The 19577-nt window shown below is 41.7% G+C and overlaps 1 protein-coding gene across 2 annotated transcripts in view; it reads right to left on the reverse strand.

Moving 5' to 3' along the window:
* klf12b (Kruppel like factor 12b) overlaps positions 1–19577 on the reverse strand; it is a 50910-nt gene that overhangs the window by 23192 nt on the left and 8141 nt on the right. Inside the window, exon 2 of one of the 2 annotated variants that reach the window (XM_088315595.1) lies at positions 6625–6707. In XM_088315595.1, the coding sequence (XP_088171721.1) occupies positions 6625–6690 (66 nt within the window). In that variant the 5' untranslated portion in view covers positions 6691–6707. Of the gene's footprint in view, positions 1–974; positions 1060–6624; positions 6708–19577 lie in introns of those variants that run through there. The other variant, XM_088315596.1, reaches the window with a different exon arrangement.

The raw sequence follows: 19577 nt of genomic DNA on the forward strand, positions 1-19577 counted from the left end.
TCAAATTTGTGAGTGGCAAAGTAAAAAAAATAAAATAAATAAATACAACACTGCTATTACGCTTGTCTAAGCACCAAATACTAACAGCAGGGAAATAAATTTACGGGAAAAAAAACAAAGTGGAAAAACAAAACCCCCAAATATGAAAAAAACATTTTAAGAATGTTGAAAAATAAAAATTCAATAAAATCCTTGAGTATACAAATCCGCAGGTGCTGAGCCTCAAATGTGCGTGGTCCATTGTCGATTGCTATGTGCCAAAATAACTAAGAAAGACATGACGGTAAGTGACATCCTTGCACAGTGAAGCCTCTCTTTCTATTTCCGTCCATGCTCACCCTTCATTTGCCCCTCTCATTTTCAAGACCATAAGCATTCTTACTAACATGCCGCACAATAATCCTTGAATCATTGAGGGTCCACTTTAATTGGACCTGACTGATACTAGCGATACTACAAATACCAACAACATTTTGGGGGTGGAAACTTAGGGAATAAAATGATTTTAGAGACCTCAATGAAAAGTGTGTCACCAGCGTGCGATACTGGAAGATTTCAAATCGATCGGATACCAAGTAAACGCTGGACCGGTATCGCAGATACAGATACCTTTTAATATTTAAGGTAGAGGAATCCTCATATTTACAATGTGAAACGAAATTCAAGCATCAACCCCATTAAACTCATACTGATCAATACGAATATCAACTTTGATTTTAACGATATTTCATCGATCCACTCACCATCGTACACTTGTAAACTTTTCTTCACCAACTCTCTCTTTGTATTAAAAATCAATATTATCCGTACTAGGCCAAGTTTCATGATTAATTCAACTGACAACTGGCAGAGAGGAGACCGAGCCTCAGTGTGGACATACTTCAAAACTGATAACATTTTTGCTCCGGCTATGCGCAAACCGCTCCGAAACACATGGCGACATAATAACGATAGTGTCACTCAGCACTTGTAACCTTTCATCATCTCCTCTCTTTCCCTCCCCGCGTTGTTCCGCCTCTCGTTTCCTCCTGTTTTCCATCACTCCTCCAGAAATGTGCCTCTGTGAATTGCCGACCCCCTCTTCTTAAATCTCCTTCGTGGAAAAAAAACATCATATGGGCTCAATTTCCTGCCCGTCTCCCCTCTCTCGCTCGCTCTCTCTCAGCCCGGCTGTAACACAGGCGCTCCGATGTGACCCTGAACGCATCACAAACTTGTTTCCCCACAAGCCGTCTTGGGTATTTCAAGTGATCTTTGTCCACAGCGTGTCCCGTGTGGGAGGGGTACCGCAAGTCATGATCCTAACAGTGAGGCCTTTCACAAGCTCATCGGGGAGGGTGCTCATATGGCACTTATTTTTTTTTTCTTTTAACTAATCGTACGCGTAAAGCTTATTAAATCTAGAAGGAAAAGCCAGCGAGGAAAAATGTGCCCCGCCATGGATTTTCACCCCCACTTCACATTTCATTCTGCTTATGTAATGCTGGCTGCGAATAGTGAATTGCAATTTTTTTTTCTCTTCCAAGTAGCGTGTGTTCATTTTCTTTTTTGTAGTAGCCTACTATTTATACTCACAGCTTGTATACTCAGCCTACAGGAAATGTTACGAGCTCATGACTAGAATGAAAATGCTTGTTTACTCTGTAATGCCCTCGCCAGTGAAAATCAAACCCCGTCACCATTCGGGACGGGTTCACCTCGGGTTCAGCGGCGTCGGGTCAAGGTTTATGGCGTGTGGTTATGGTCCGCTTCACAGAACCACCCACTAAGCATTCTCACAAAAACAAATATGTGCCCCTATGAGTTGTAAACCCAAACACCTAAAAGCATTCTGGACAGCTCTAATTCAAAATCAATTATTATCAATAGTTGAACTCTTAATATCCATAGGCTTTTTTTATCGTGGAATTGCAGGTAGTTGGAGGTGATAAGGAACAAGTACGCTCTATCATAGACGATCATGTATTTATTAAGAAATATTTTTGAATTGTCACAGTCTGAGCTACTTGTTGGCCAGGGGTCTCAAGCCACTCCCACAACTAAGGGAACAATTTGACATCTGAGATTTTTTTTCTCCGCTTCCACATGGACGGAGGCTACTTACTCTCCTGGTTGTACTTGTTGAAGAAGTCTTTAAGTTGACTATTTCCCCAAAGAAAACTGTATGCCAGCTTTAAGGGCTATTGCCGCGCCATGTCACAACTCCTCCAGGCACAAGGCTACAGGGGCTTTGTGTCACGAGGATATTTTGTCCAATGACAAAAAATTTGGACTTCATTCTTGTTTTGACAGACACAATCCGTCCCCCCCACCCCACACACACACGCACACAAACAAACCCTTGCACACGTTCATGTGCACACATGCACAAAGATGCGCTCGATCCGCCTACCTGCCTCGGTTCTGGTGCCATTGTCTTTAATAGGGGATAGCAGGGCACATTTTCCAGCCCCTTGCGGGGGAAGGGTCTAACGAGGCAGGCCATATATGCAGCCTTGGCTCCCTGCCACCCAAATGAAGACCACATTTTTGTCACGGCCTGTCTGCCCTGCAACGGGGAGGCGCAGTCATTTGGGGGCGGGAGATTGGATCTCGGCGCACTTCAAAGCCGCTTGAGGTCGCATCCAGATTGACATCGCTGCATGGATGGAGGGTGACTTCAGAGGAGCTCAAAAGCCTTGAGGCGCGGTAAGAGAGCAGAACACCCAGAAAGACCCGGAGAGGAACCACCTGCTGTCGCATTTAAGCGATCAAATGTGGAGATTTCTTATCAGCAAGTAGTACCTACTGTATATGACCAAACAGTTCGACAAGACCCAAGACAACCCATCTGGCTTCAAGGATCTGGTATTCTTCCCATTCAACGTGCACTCACGAATGACCTCTGCTTCATCTTGACTACGTGACTCTTAAGCGATGCTTAACTGGGATCATACATAGCTTTTTTAAGTTTCACCGAAAATGAGAAGATATGAAATTAATAATTTCCACAGATAGTCCACAGAATTTACGCAGAACCCTGAGTACGTGTTTACATAGCATCCATAGAAGACGCTTCAAGAGGCATCAGATATTTGTCAGACAGCGACAAGTGAAATGAGTGTCAGGTGTTGAATTTCGCGCCCCAGGTACCAAACACCCCTGCATATCTCCCATCTCTGAAATGATTTAAAAATAAAAGATTTCTATTTAATTTTTTTTAAATCTGACTATATATAATGGGAAATTTTGGATTAGGCATGATGGCAGCACATACATCCCCGGAGTGAATGAGATTGTGTTTGCGTCTTATTTTGTGGATCCGAAGTCATTGATCATTGGGCAAATTATGACGTGACAAACCGTTCACCGATTTGGCATACAATGCACAATATCTGCCGATCCAATCCAGACCAACAGATCTGTGTGAAGTCTAGATTCGAAATACTTTGAAGGTAGGATCTAGAAATGAGATACTAATGTAACCTACAAAATATTGGCAGGTGTCTCAGAATAGAATTAACCTAACAAATCTTTAAGCATGAATAGATGAAGCCTGCTTTGATGAGAAGCTAAAATGTTTTCAAAGACAACCTGAACAGTCTAATTACAATTGACTCAGTACCTGGAGACTACAATTGCCATGATAAATGAGAGTATTCACAGTTATTTGATTCCCCAATTTGGTATCAGAGCTGCATGAACAGGCTGCGAAAAAAAAAAGCAAATGTCTTCGATGACATTTTCCTGAAAAATGTCAGGACATTGCTGCGATGGACTGGTGACCAGTCCAGGATATGCTGCACATCTTGTCCAAAGTCAGATGCAACAGGCTCCAGATCAGAAAAGTGCCATAGAAAATGGATGCATGGGCCGCATTGTGTAACGCAGAACAGCAAATGCGTTGCGAATACTTCCATCCGAACAAGCAACTGTAGAGACAGTAGTCACGTTGGCTATAAAATGCAAAATACTATTATGGTACTTGCTGACAGTCATGAATCCACAAACATTAAATGTTTAAAAATTAGCTTGTCAAGACCACCTAAAGGTTTCATAGTATCTTTCCGAATTAAGAAAAATAACCCTTCCACAACTAACTCATGAGCGGAACCAATCTTTTGAGCCACAGGAATGACGAGGCACGTCGCGCAAAATGCCAGTAAGACTGCCTGAAGACCAAGTTCAAGGAATTGTGTGTTTAGTTGGAGGATAGCTAATCGATGACATTACGTAAAAGATTGACGCATTTAAATACCAAGTGTGAAGTAAACTTGGCCAACCATCGTTTGAGTAATACTAACGGCTAAAACAATTTTAAGCATCCTTGAATTAGATTTTGTTCAACGCAACATACCCCGGATTCAGAATTAGACATATAACAACGTGCAAAATGTATATGTTTGGTAATCCGGCGAGTGACCTCATTTCAAGAACGCCGAGTCCACAGTCAGTCATTGTGCTGCCTTGTTGACTGTTCTATTAACTTGTCTCTGTGTTCTTTGTTTCGAGCACTTCACAAATGTCTGTTTTTTCAACCGTTCTGCTAAGAATGAAGGGTTTGCAAAAAGGTAGGTGTGATTCCAATCAATTTTAAAAACCGTGTGGTGTCTTATAATTTCTGTTTGATGAATGAACATGCCACCTCACGTGTGTAATTTACAGCACGCCACAGCATCAAATTTCAACCAATAACGCAAGGCTAATAACTGCAGCCTCTTACCATTCTTCCAATCTTGATGGGTGTCGTCTGCACTCCATATTCAGTCGTTCAGGCACAAAATTTGGGCCATTCTGAGCATCTTGCTCGTACATGTATGGTCCAACATACATCATGCCAGCAATCTCCTCTTCCTCCAATTCTCAAATCCAATGGCATTATATAACTCATGCAACCCCCTAATTCAGGGGTTACCGACATTTTAGAAAGTGAGAGTTACTTCTTGCGTACTGATTAGTGTGAAAGGCTACCAGATTCTTAAGTAGCACATTTCATCAATTTATTGAGGGGTAAATCATCCTATCACGAAAGCTATGATTTGGTCACTAGCTGCAATGCTGCCCTTTGACCTATAATCGTTTTTCTTCAATTATTATTATATTATTATAATTTAGACTAATGCAAGTCCATCCATCCAACCATTATCCACCGCTTATCCGGGGTCGGGTCATGGAGGCAGCAGCTTTAACAGAGAAGCCAGACTTCTCGCTCCCCAGGCACATGGTCCAGCTCCTCCCAGGGAATCCCCACAGGCCAGCCAGGACACATAGTCTCTCCAGCATGTCCTGGGTTGTCCTCGGGGCCTCCTGACAGTGGGACATGCCCAGAACACCTCACCAGGGAGGCGTCCAGGAGGCATCCTGAGAAGATGCCCAAGCCACCTCATCTAGCTCCTCTAAATGTGGAGGAGCAATGGCTCGATTCTGAGTCCCTCCCGGATGACCCAGCTTCTCAACCTGTTACTAAGGGAAAGACACTTGCACTAATTGGACGTTATCTGTTGCTTTAATTCCATTTTATGCAATGCAGTGCAAGACATTTAAAAATTTTCACTACTTTTCTTATGACTCAACTTAGTCCCAAAATGTATTTCCTAGCTGCAACATTTCTCCGGTTAAAAGTATTTTGAAAGCTGGTAATTGTTTCTGCCCCACTTTATATCTTGTAAATATACATTTTAATGTTAATAAGCCACTGCTATGAGTTTAAATCAAAGGGAATTGAACACTAAAGCATCATTATTACTGAAATGTGGTGACCTGCAAACAAGGCATGCACACACACGCGTGAGCTCGTGCACCCCTACACGCGCACGCACACACACACACACACACACACACCCGCACACCCCCACAGACACACACAGCTGTGGCAGCAACACAAAGCCCCTGTAGCCTAGCAACAGCTTCTCCATAACAAGACCACTTTATTTATAGGTATGCTGGACCAGAGAGCCCTGATACTCTACAAGGGCCATGTAAACTCTGTGTGAGGTAACATCGTTATAAACCCGACCCAAGTAAGAATGAACTCTCTTTTAAAGACAATGGCGGCCGATGGGAGTTTAGCGAAAGGCTTGAATTGTGACGTTGAACTTCTGTCTGTGATTCATACTTGGCGATAGAAGGCGCGACGGGAGAGTGTGGGGGGAGTTGAGGACGAGATGGAGCTGTGATAGTGTTCTTCAGAGGAAGAGGAGGTTTGTGTTTGTGTTAGTGAGTGTGTGTATGTGTGCGCACACGGGGAAGATTATTCATGTTTGTAAGACAGAAGGGCAAGAGGAGGATCAATGGGGGAAACGTAAAGATGCAGAGAGATAGTAGATTCAGAGTTTCTCATGTGACCCAGCCTCCCAGCTGACAATCGCCCCCAACTAGTATGGACTCCCTAACAATCCCCCCCGCCCAAACCACCTCCGCCTTCCTAATGCATTCCTGTCCCAGCTGTGGCTCTCCTTCTCCTCCTCCTCGCTACCATGCTCTCCGACCACTCCTCATAGCCCCCACGCTCGCTGTCTCGCTCACTCGCTCAAGCCTGGGAGTGATTATCTGCCCATTGCCGGGAGGAGGAAAGACGGAGAGGAAAGCGAGAGGGGGGTGGTGAGGGAAATGGGGGAATCGTCTGGAAAACAACTGCTCGCTTACCCCTTGTTCCGATTCCAGGGGCTCGGCTTTGACTCGGACTGCAGGCATTCCGTCAAGCATTAACATCCTGTCTCTTCGGCGGCCTGTGAAGGGACAAAAAGGAGGTGTAAGCATGTTGAATTAGGACCTGCAAAGAAGTAAACACATCTTTCTGTCACAAACAGGGGAACAGCGGGAGTTGATTTCTGACCCTAAAAGGGTACAATCGAGAACCTCGTTTTGTAAACTGAAGCCATTGCTAGTGTCGTAGTTCACTTATCTGACTACGCGGAGATCGCATGGGATTAATTCTCAATGTGTTCACAATCAATCTGTGACTGTCTTGCAATCAATCCAGGGAGTTCTTCTGTCGGAGGAACTACTATGACCCCGAACAAAATAAATGGGATATAAGACTGGATAAATTGATAGATGGTTGCCCAGACCTTTGCAAAATTTGACTCAAGGGTGATACCGTTCAGGTTTGGGTTACAGCACACCTGGGCAAATTTTAGACAGATGCACACATGCGTTGATGATACTATAGTCTTTGGAAACAACATTTTTACTTCCTGAATAGCAAAAGGAAGAGGGCCAGGGGCATTTGCCCAAATAAAATCATATGCATCAATAATAATACCTGCCACAACACATTTATCTACCTATCCATTGATTGACTTGGAAGTCACAACTAGGAACCACTAATATGAGTTTGTAGTTGGTGCTCCAAATTTTAGCACATTTTGAAAACGTAGAAAACAATATGCACAGAGTAGACATGATTTGGGTAAATGTCAATTTAAAATAAACACAATCATCAGAAGAAGAATATCCCAGAAGCAGTGTGGCTTGTGCATTGCATTTCAGCAAATTCCAGTCTCATCAGTCAAGAGTTATTGTGATGATTGTGGCTTTTTAATCTTCAACAATGGGGTAACATCAATTTTGCCTGCACCTTGTGGAGAAAGAAAAACACTGTAACCTACCAAAAAAACAAACAGTAGACTCAGTTACGTTCTGGGGCTGCTTTGCTAAACCCAGCACAGGGTGCCTTGTGCCTGTTGTGGGTACAAAGAAATCTCAACACTCTCAAGGCATTCTGGAGTGAAATGTGCTGCCCACTGTCAGAAAACTTAGTCACAGTTGCAGGTCATGGGTCTTCCAAATGGGATAAGGACACAAACACGCAGCCAATAAAAAAACAAGTACAAGTACACTATTCTAAAGAGTCCTGCAAATACTTTTGAATGTGTGTGAAAGAAGCTGCAACATGTAGTCTGGAGAAGGCAACCTTCAAACAAGACTGGTTTGAAGCAATTGGCTCATTAATAATAGGCCAAATTACCTGTCTTGATGTGCTAAGTGTTATTGAGATTTGAAGAAACAATTTTATGACGATGAGTCTCTTAAAAAAATAACTTTTAAGTTAAGGTTACCATTATTTTCGTACAGGCTATTTTCATTAATTTGTTTTTTTAAGACCCTTGTGAGGAGAATTGGCACAGATAATGGAAGGGTGCATGTTTTTTAATGATAATTCTGTTGGACCACCAAAGAGCACAATAATTGCATTTTATTGGTTAATTTTGAGTAGGTTTTTATTTGTTATAACTTTTGTCAGTTTCAAGTTATTTTAGAAATTATTTGGGGTTTTTCTATCATGACCACGGATATGTTTAGCATCACTGGCAAATGTATATTTCCTAATTATAACAATAGGTACCATATCTACACAAAAATCAAATTATTAAAACATATCAATTTAATGCAATATATGAATACATTAAAATGAATATGGAATACACAGTACATACTTGACAACCATTCAAGTTTGTCATTTGGCCCTTTGGTATATTAATTGCCTTTTCCTATTTAGGGGGTCAGCATAAGGGAAGGATAAGCGCCTACGGCTAGGGTAAAATAACATATTATCTAATAACGCTCATTTTAACATGGATGAACAAATTATAAACTTTGGAGTAAAAAAAAAATACAAATATATTTATATAAAAAATATATAATATATAAAATATATTTAAAAGATTATAAATATCTATCTCTCTCTCTCTCTCTCTCTCTCTCTCTCTCTCTATATATATATATATATATATATATATATATATATTTACACACACATAAAACCATGACCTAATAAAAATTGACCTAGTGTGAACCATAAATAATTGATGGACTCCAATGTGATGATCATTTACACAATTTCTAAGGCCCAAAAAACATTTAGAGGTATTTTAAGTAACCAAGCAGTAAAAGTTAATCCCCATAGTACAAAACGTCACATTTCCAATTACATACTTTTAATTCTGACAATAATCAAATGCTGACATGAATTTGGATAAGATGAGTCATTATGCTGTTTTCATACAGACATTCGGCTGCCTGGTGGGCTGCCGCAGGCCTATTCGTCTTTCACTGCCGGACAATAAATGGCTTGTATAAGTAGTTACTCAACAGTTGTTGCGACACCACCGCCAGCTAGGTCACGGTTCCTCGTGTCATTCAGGCAAAAAAAAAAGCTGCAAATGCACAGCAAATAAACACACGTGTAAGTAAACCTCCTCTCGCCCCCAGTGCGAGCACTCAGCCTCTGTCTGGCGACCTGCAAACGCTGCTGCTGTAAAGGCAATGGAGCCAATAACAACAATGTATATTCCACACCTCCCTCAGCCGGAGATGACCTCTTATTATTCTGGCAGAAGTGTAGAATAAAAGTACAGCAAGTCGTCTCCACATAGTAACGCAGTTGGTTACTCCATTGTGTCCGTTACTCCGCCATTGTTACGACTCAAGAGATGGACACATAAACGCCGGTTAACGAAGAATGGTGTACAGTCTTTCCACTAGATACTTTCATGACTTGATTGATTGAATGGGACCATCAGCTAATGAAAGGCCTCACGCTTCTACCAATTGCACACTTCAAATTAATGTGCCGGTGTATGGTACATCTTTGCATGTCCTCTCACTGAAACTGAATTTTAAATAATTGCCATGTGAACCACTTGGAGGATTGTGCAGTCCCAAAAAAATAATAACGATCCGTTCAGCTTTTTTCAATATTCGGGTAAAAGTCAAAATTCAGATTTCTAGGTCATTAGGAATACCTGTTTACATGGCTTGAGCGGAAAGAATTACCTCCCACATTAATTAACCTGATTGAAATGGTGACGCAAGGACGATGTCATGACACAATTATACATCATATCCGCTTTCACTTCCACTTCCATCCTTTCTTCCTCCTCTCTCCAAAAGTGTGGTGTCGTAATTTATGGTAGCTTTCACTATGTTTTGTTTATCACTGCTTGTGTATTTCCACTTACAGTCCTACAAAGACCAAGATTCCTTGCGGCTCAGCATGCGCAAAGTTTCCCGTGCGATCGTGGTATTCCGATCGACGTATGCGTGCGCACATATTTGTGTTAAAAGATGTAGTAACCGGGAATAATTTTCTGAATTTTAAAAACCCAAATAAGGGTATATTCGGGTTATTTCGCACGTTTACATGGCTTTAAAAAAACAGAATATTGCCATATTCGGGTCTATTGACTGCATGTAAACGTAGTCAGTATAGTTGGCCATGGTGTGTTAAAACTCCACCACTATATGCTGAGTTCTGGCCCGCGTTTCTACAGCAGAATCTGTAGACACGTACCGGCGAGCCTCATTCTCTTTTGTTTGACTACAATTTTAAAGTGTTCTTTTCTCATTCCATTAATGAAATCCTACAGTTAGACTGGCATGTGACACTTGACCAATCAAACAGACAGCAACAAATAGCCGAACCATCTGCAAAGCCTATCCTAAGAAGTTGCACTCAAACATATGTGAAACACAAGAGAACAAGCCCACCATATCAAACCAAAGTGATCTGAACCAAAGTGTTTATGTGGGAACACGGATTAAGCCGCCTTTTTTTTTTGGGGTGGGGGGCACAAAAACCACTAATTTATCCTGAAACAAAGGGTCGATTAAATGCCACATATCGTACACTACTTCTCCAGCACAACACTAATCCTGGTGGTTTTTATGTGTGATGGAGGTAGGGAGGTAGAGGGTAGAGAGGATTTGCTCCCTCCCCACACACCCACACACATATATGTGTTTATATATATATATATATTTATATATATATATATATATATATATATATCCTCCCTTTCAGGTCTAAGTCCCTCAGGTACCCTGGCTGTGCTGCTATTGTATTGTTGTCCAGCATGTCCTTCGGCTTCAGGTCTTGGTAGGCCCAGATAGTGTTGCCATGGTAACTGTTTGAGCGGGTGGAGCATCAGCTAGAGTCCAGCCTCGAGCCATGTGTTGAAGAGAACAAGCGATGGGAGAGTAGCAGGAAAAGTAAACGGCTAGTTTTCCCTTATAATGATTGCATTACAAAATCTGATCTTTTTACATCTACTTCTTTAAATGTATTCATGTTAGCCAATAAACAAAAATGCAATACAAGCTTGAGCACCGCTAGAAAGAGCGACTCAATCCATCCACAGTCCCGCTAATCCAGCGGTGTGTGAACACCCTCATAATGAACTGGCCTGCAGCGAGCTATTCATGGGAAATCAATGGCCAGTGCATGCCGCTGCTTGTGACTGCAATGACCAAAGTGCAAACAGTGGCGAGGGAGGCCTCACGCCGAGTAACGAGCTAATGGAGGGGGGTCAGGTCGAAATACTTTGACCGATTGCTCCACCGCAGGCCCGACGAAGCAGTTTCTTTGCTCAAAGTAGTCAAACAATGCATAATTGTCTTCATCCGTGCATTCGCTGCGCAGGCGACCATGAACTGCTGTCTGTCCATCAGCAGTGCGCTCTGTGTGTGCCAGATAGCGAATGGGCGGGGGTCTGTGGGGGCGGAGGTGCAGGGTAGATTAAGATCACCTTTCCATTTGCTGCACTCTGGAATAAAATGGCCATCCCAGGTGTGTGGGGGAGTCAGACGCAGCGAGGAGGGTAAATCAGTGGAGTGTTGAGGCATTTCATTTCTCCTTCCAACAAGAAAAATCCCTCGAGGAAAAAAGCTAACTGAGGTTTTAGCAGCCAAAACACATACGAAAATATAAAACCATGTACACCAATCATCTAGGAAAACTTTGTAGAAGGTTTTAGAGAGTCTTGACTTAAAAATCATCAAGTGTGCCAACACTTTGATTCTTTTCACGGCAGGACCATTATCACGTAAAGGTCGAGCTCCGGCCTTGTAGAGGTAAGCTATAGAGAGTAACGTGCTTTATGAGGAGTCATCAAATTTAGCAGACATTTTTCCACTTGAGCGTCGCCCATCCGTCTAGTCGCATATATGTGCTTTCAATGTGGTAACAATCAAACAAAATCTGTAGCATAATTGTGTTTTGTAAGACCACTGAAAAGGGTCAAAAACAATCTACAATAGAAACTTGAAACAAAATTGATGTGTTTTTTGACATGGCTGCGGGCAACTTTTTTTGTGCGTCCTCGTCCTAGACAAGGCTGACAAACGTCATGTTGCTTAGTAAAACAGGCTTCAGAAGCTGAATTTAATGGGGTGCTAAAATTCTAGTTGTCACTACCACCAAATATTCGTGAGGTCTGAAGTTAACAACCTTTGGTTCGCAGTTTCGGTTCTCGTTCATCCCAAGGTTTTTTTATCAGAGTTGAGGTCAAGGTTGGTACAACATAAACGCTGGTGCCACTACTTACGAGTGAGCCAAATTTAGGGATTTTTGAAATACGAGCCATGACTTGTGCAATTTTTAGACTTGTGTTGAGAGCAACAAATTGAGTTACGACCATCCACTGCAAGATGACAACAGCCAACTTCAAAACATCAAGCAACAGTTTGACAGGTAACAAACATTTTTTCAGAGAAGAGGCAAAATGTATGTGCTACATTCTGTTAATCGCCACTCCCAGTTGAAGTAAAAACAATAAATAATTGTACATAATTGAAACAAAGAGAATGCGAACACACAATGCAAAAAGCCAAAATGAGACTAGCACTGATGTCATCGTAGCTATCGACATTTAAACAGCATGTAGCAACACATGCAGACAGACAACAACACTCACAGGCAGGTATTATTTATGCACTACAAAAATGACTAATATTACTGCAGCTTACTCAGCACAGTTGTGACTGTCTTTATGCATGTATAATGTGTGTATAATACTGCCCCTAGTGGCTGAGAATTGGCAGCACAATGTCCATTGAATTAAAGCATTAAAATTCATTCTTCATGTTCAATATAATTAATTTATTACTGTATGTTTGTATACAGTATAATACTGTAGGGTGCTATTTATTTCATTTATTGATTTATTTTAAATTTTTGTTGAATCTTAGAGAAGAAAATGTGTGTTTTTACATGCATTTGAACAAAATCTCTTAACGCAGTGATTCCCAACTTGTGTGCCAAGGTCCATTGAAATTAGATCACGCTTACTTCAGTAGTCACATATTTTGTGACATTTATGTTTGGTGGTGTTCCGTGGGATTTTTACCATGTGAAATAGATTCCTTGGCTCTGAAAAATTAGGAAACAATTACTTAATGGATTAAGAATTACGATTAGCGGAGAACTACGGCTTTAGGTCAACCTCTGACTGACTGATGACCAATGATTGATAAATTGATAAGACATTTGCAAAATATGGTGCAGATACAGTAATCGCTTTTCACAGTATTATTATGCAATGTTACCATAACCAACAACCCGGCTTTTATTCTCCTCTGCCTTTAACACAGAACCTAGCAAAGCGGGATATCGCAGCAATGCTTGCAGCAATGCATGCGATCACACAGCGACAGAGCATCCGACAATAAGATCCTGAGATGACACCCATTCCAGGGTCTGGATGTGATTTAAAAAAAAGATTTTCAACAAAACAGCGCGGCAGAAGTGAGTGTCAAAATAACCTATATCAGCTCTCATAGTATCTCAGTTGCTAGGAAATGCCAGTCAACTTCATTGGCCTAATGCTGTGTTGCCATTTGTAGACAACAGTGACACCCACAAAAGGGTGAATAAATACCAGCTTTGAAAGACAATGCAAAAGGGGCTTCCAATACTACCTCTCAAGGTGCAACATTTCAGGTTTGATTTTAGCCGATCGCCCTAGAATCAGAGGAGCCTCAAAAATAACTTTTCTGTCTGTTTCCTGGCATTGTTAGCTTTAGCATCCCTGTGATACTGGTGTACAGGGAACACTTGGGATGAAATGAACACCAGATTTGCTCTAAGCTTCCGTTGATTGCTTTGATTAGGAGAAAAGACCAGACGTGTGTATGTCGGTCGCATACCGCGACGTGTTATCTCAACAAGAGAGGGTGAAAGGACCCATCCGGCTTATCTTCCGACTCACGCGGCATTATTTCTTCAGGTGAAAGTTACGCTAGAATCAACTTCCTGAAGCAGATGTAATAAATTGCCGCCTTGCCTGCCCTTCCCTTGCATTGTGCATCTACGAGCCCAAAACAGACTGTGCCACCCAGCCTCCATCAGTGCTTTGTTTCCATGTCGAGTGCCCGGGGGCGGCCGGCTACATCTGTGTCGCAGAGGCCGGACCTGCTGCCATTGGCCCTGCATGCAAGAGAGGTCAAGAGGAGTGATGAGGCAAGGAAATGGGCAATGAATTATCTGGGGTGCATAAAGGGAGTTGATAGTGAAAGAGAAGAGGCAAGCTGGAGGGGGGGGGAACAGAGGAGCACAAGGGGGGTGTAAGGAGGAGGAAGAGAAGGGGGTGGGGGTGGTAGTCAGAGAAGCGAGAGAAGGTAGAGAGGGGATATGGACTACAGCCAAGGCCCGGTCGAGCGCAAAGCACACAGTGCAAGAATGCCAACAGAACCCCCCCCCTCCCCCTATGCCCCACCCCTCTGCCTCCCACCAGGTCCTTCACCACAGCAGAGAGAGAGTGGGGAGAATGAGATGTGAAAAAGCTTCCTTTTTTTGATTGGTGCACAAGAATCAAAAGAGCCAAAATGATTTCCTGTGGACAACCCCTGAAAGTGACACAGTCATAGCGGGCCTAGCAGCTCACTCCTACACGCGTTCTGTTCGGCAACATTTAGCAAGCTGCTTGATTTAGTGATTTTGTCACAACGAAGGCTAATGTCGAAGGTAATAAAGCACAGTCTGACTGGGTAATGTCGTCTTCACAAATCCCAAGGCTTGTGTTTGATTCGATGACAGTAGCTGCTTCAATAGGAAGTGTATGATCCGCTACAAGTGCACCCAGGCAAATAAAGCGACTATGTGGTCAAACATACTTTAACTTTCAACTCATAGAGTGCATCCAAGGTGGCGTAAGTAGCTTATATCAAAGCTCAAACAGGTACGTTGGCTCAGTCTACCAATCACAATCTTTAACTGATCTTCAAACAATTTTTTTTTTTTTGCACTACAAATTTTAGACTTTCAGAGATACGTTACTCACAAAAGTATCCAGTTATCTCACAAAATACACCAGTGTTAATACAAGGCAGCCAAATGTCCTCTGAAAAGTTGACTTCAATTTATTTTATAACCGTGAAAAACAGGTGCTAATGCTGGCCTATTATTAAATGAGAGTATGGCTTTCATAACAAAGATGGACCAAATACATTTTTTTTATTATTTTTATCAAGAAAAGAAAATCTACCGCTCACTGAATGGTCTCACAATTTCCATTTCATAAGCCGTATTTTGCTTGGCAAGAGCAGCCAGCTGAGTCTATTGGATGCTCCTGGGACATTTTTGAGTAAGGCGCAAGACAGCACTGGCGTGCACTACTTGGCTGCCACCAGCGGTGGCGCTGTTTATCTCCGTTTGCCTTATAAATAACAACATGCCATCAACTATTGGAAGTGATGTTCCATGCTATGGCTCATCTCCGGGAACCATTATTCTTCTTCTGAAAAAAAAAACAAAAAAACAAAAACAACAATGCTGCCAATGAAACAATAGTTGAGAACATTCAGTCAATTGTGTTGTTCCCACAACATGAAAAAAGTAAATAAAAAATTGATTGCAAAGCGCTACACAGTAAATCAAGGTAATTTGGTTGAATGTCAATCCCTACTTTAAATCAAAGAGGTTTCAACACACAACTCGTAGAAAAGAAAACAAAAAGGTCACAACATGCACTGTACAGTGCAATGCAGTATTTTTTTTTTTAAATCCATTTATAGTTACATACAGTGAAGCCCTTTTTAAGAACTAAAAAAAAGGTACGAAATTTAAATGAAATACTGCATCAATTCTGACTAAATTCGAGTCCCAGTTTTGACCAATTGTCTTTCTTGACAAGACCCAAGAGAAACACACAATGCACGATCATTTTACTGAACAACCAAGCAAGAATGTGTCAGACTCACACAATTGCGGTATGACTTGCAGGCTTTAAGTTGCTCACACAGACAGGATATCATTGATACACAAGGTCTATGTTACTGAAGTTGCACAAGCGAAAGCACTTCAACGCATATGAGTGGTTAAACAGAGAAGTTTGGAAAAAGGTGACTGAATCATAGAATAAACAAATGCTGCATAGTTATAATTACAGTAAATATTTCCATTTTAAAAGAAAAAACATTTTGAGTTCATGAATATCCATCAAACGATTTTCTATAGTGCTCGTCTCATTAGGTTTATGGGTGAGCAAGAGCTGACTTTGAGGCGACGGGCGGAGTAAACACTAGATCCGTCTCAGCCAATGGCATGGCAATAAACATAAAACAAAAAAAACAAAAAAAAAAAAACAGTAAGACTGGAACTGAGCGTATGCTCTTGTAATTACAGTCTATTTGTAACCTTGAAACTTTGAGTTGTCGTTTGTGTAGTAGTAAATTAGTGTTTTGCATTATTTTTTTCAAATTCAAGTCTAATACTAAAACAAATGAGAGGCTTAATAATTGATTATTGAGACTTTATTGCCTGTGTGGGATTTACTGTTGGGGGTTTGGGAGATATTTTTTCGACTAATTATTTATACATTTTAGAATATTTTTTGTATGAAATTCTGTAAAAATCATGTGAGGAAACCTGGGAGGACCCCAGGTCCATTTGAAGTTGATACAAATAAACAACATATGCACAAGACCCTTGGAAGTTCCCATATTCTGCTGTATTGGCCTTGGTTCGTGGCTATTTCTGCCAGCGGGGGATCCTGTGTCACTAATCCTGTCGACATGAGAGGGAGGGAGGAGGGGGAAGTTAAGTTGCCGGATGCAGCTGAAGTTTACTGCCTTCACTGACAAACACAATATCCAAATGTCAAAATAACACGGCAATGCTAAAGAATGAGAGGGAGTGAGTTGATCCGGATCAGGCATGCACCCCACTATCAGGTGACAAAAGACCCCTTCAACAGAACCCCCCCGGTGACACGAAAGAGGTAATAATTAGCTCGGGGCATACCAGTGCTTCCCTTCCCATCTGGCAAACAGCAAAGCGTGCAATTTGATTAGAGGCCAAACGACCAAATTATAATTTACCTTTTCTTTGTCAACAATGGCAGCCAGAAGGATGTCTTCCGGCCATGAAATGTTGTTGTGACTTACAACAAACCAATCAATACACACGACGTTAGGTGTAGCTACTGAGAATATAATAAACTTTTTAAAAATCTGCCTTTAGAAAAGTAATGCAGCTACAATTCTTCATGTATTTGATTGACAACAAGAGGAAATGATCAATTATTACTTCTAACACATTTTAATCTCTCCGCGAAGGTTCCAAACTCCTGCTTCCATGTCAGTGCCATATTAAGCAGAGAGTTGAGAGTTTAATCAACAGTTTGTACGCCGGCCGCAGCCAATTAGTGTACTACAATGTAATTCTCTCAATTGCTTTAAGTGACGATCAATTACAATTGCTTTTGTCATTTGCAGTGGTTTAAAACTGCACTGCGCAATACTGAAATCCCCCCTCACTTCGGTAAATGAGCTCACCAAAATAGTAGAAACTGCAACTGTTGTGACCCGTGCGCATATGAAAAACACATGTCGGAACATTTTGCTGAGTTGGCTGTCTGAATAAAACGAACATAGGAAGAAAAAAAGGCACCTGCATTTCATTTCATCAGCCATGTCTAAATACGCCAGCGGGGGAAATCATTCATAAATCTTAAGGGTTTCTTGTCTCTGCAAAAGTTCCCGACCTCTACAAAAACCACATTGCTCTCTTGAGAGGCTGCTCGCTCTGAGAAATATTACGCAAAAAAACTTTAAAGGCTTGTTTGGTTGTCTGCGTGTCCATCTGCATGTCAGGCTCGCTTCCTCAATACAACAGAATAGACTAGAATCGAAATTCACGTTTACAGCAGCAAAGTGGACAGTAGCAACACACAAAAATAATATGAAAGATTCAACAGTAAAAATGCATGTACACGTATACAATATTGAAGAATGGGAGCGCCAGTGTATGTGGCAACTGCACATTTATATCATAGATACTATGGAATAAGTGCAGCAGCAATAGTCAGCAGTACTGTATGTAACATAAAAGTACTGCACTGTATGTTTAGACGTGACAACAATAAAACCGAATACTAGATTGTACTATTTATGAAGATGTGAAGAAAAAAAACGAAAAAAAATTGGCAGCGTCATTGTATACCTTAAGTACACATTGCTCAACTTGATCAAATGGCTGCTGCGAGACTCTGGCTACCGTGCAGGAACACCAACTCAAGCAAACACACCTTGTTTGTGACCTTTGCCTCCACCCACCTATCTTTGGTTTTCGAGACACACTCGCACATAAATCCACGCAACCGTCTCGCTCATGAAAGCAGAAGAATAGAAGCCCATTCAGCGCGCAAGCTGCCACCTACAGCCACCCACAGTGTGCGCTAATTCACACTCACATTGCTCCTGCTCCAGAGAAGAGTGTGACATCCTCTTGCATCATGCGCTTCCAAAATGCTGCAGAGGAACAACGACTAAACAAGCCGCGACCGTGACAGCACTAACGTGACGTGGCGTTACTCCAGGCTCACAAGTCAAAGCGATTTGTGACAGAGCTCCAGACACTTTTGTTGACAATTGACAATCAGTTTTGATGCAACCATGACAAAGTAGTTAAATACTCCCCTGGAATAATTGAGCCCCCACCCATCCATAACCCCCCGGAAGACAAAACCAATAGAGTCAAGAAGCACGAAGCTAGGAGGGCAAGGTGGGGACAAATGTTCACAAACCTTGGAAATGACATACAGGCAAATTACTGTTGTTTTTGTAAATGTGTGTCAGTGTTGTGTCTTTGCATATGTGAAGCACATTGAGTTGCCTTGTGTATGAAATGTGCTCTATTAGTCGGGAAAAAAAATGATTCAATGCCATTGTTTTTTGTGCAGAGGTGCTGTCCCCGCAGAGAAAGTGGCCAGCTAGCCCCACGGAGATCAACACACTGCGATGACTTATTATCATCTCAAGACGACAAAGCGGCATCGTATTTCTGTCAGTGGCAAAATGTGACCAGTGAAAATGTCTGATGACAGTCTTAAAAGATCACTTTTGACTTTTTAAACAAAGTTATATTCTCGGACTTCTACACATGTTAACTGTTAAAGCTGTGTCACAGAATAAACGGTAAAAACACATTTTATAACGACATGTTTTGACCAGATACCTCCATTAAGCAGGCCGCACACATCGATAATAGCGTCGTATTTCAGCGTTTTTCCACTTTTCCGACCAAAGTTAGCATAGGCCTAATTATCCTCAGCAATTAATCCTGTGGTGTCGGTGAGGGGTGTATTGAGAGGGATTTTTGCTCCTTGTTCTGCTTGGAAAACAGTCGGGCCAAAAAAATGACCAGCCAATGAGAAGGCAACCCGAAGCTTGTGCTGTTGCTGCACACAAGAGAAGCAACTGGTTGCGGTCGTGAGTGATTATTTGTGTAATGCGTTTCCCAAGTCATTCACCAGAAAAAAAAATAAAATAAAAAAAATGGCAGGGCAAAGACTTCGCAAACAAAATGTAGTCACCAGATA

The sequence above is a fragment of the Idiotropiscis lumnitzeri genome, chromosome 14 (assembly GCF_059441095.1).
Source record: "Idiotropiscis lumnitzeri isolate Australia: NSW breed Sydney's pygmy pipehorse chromosome 14, RoL_Ilum_1.0, whole genome shotgun sequence".
Taxonomy (NCBI): domain Eukaryota; kingdom Metazoa; phylum Chordata; class Actinopteri; order Syngnathiformes; family Syngnathidae; genus Idiotropiscis; species Idiotropiscis lumnitzeri.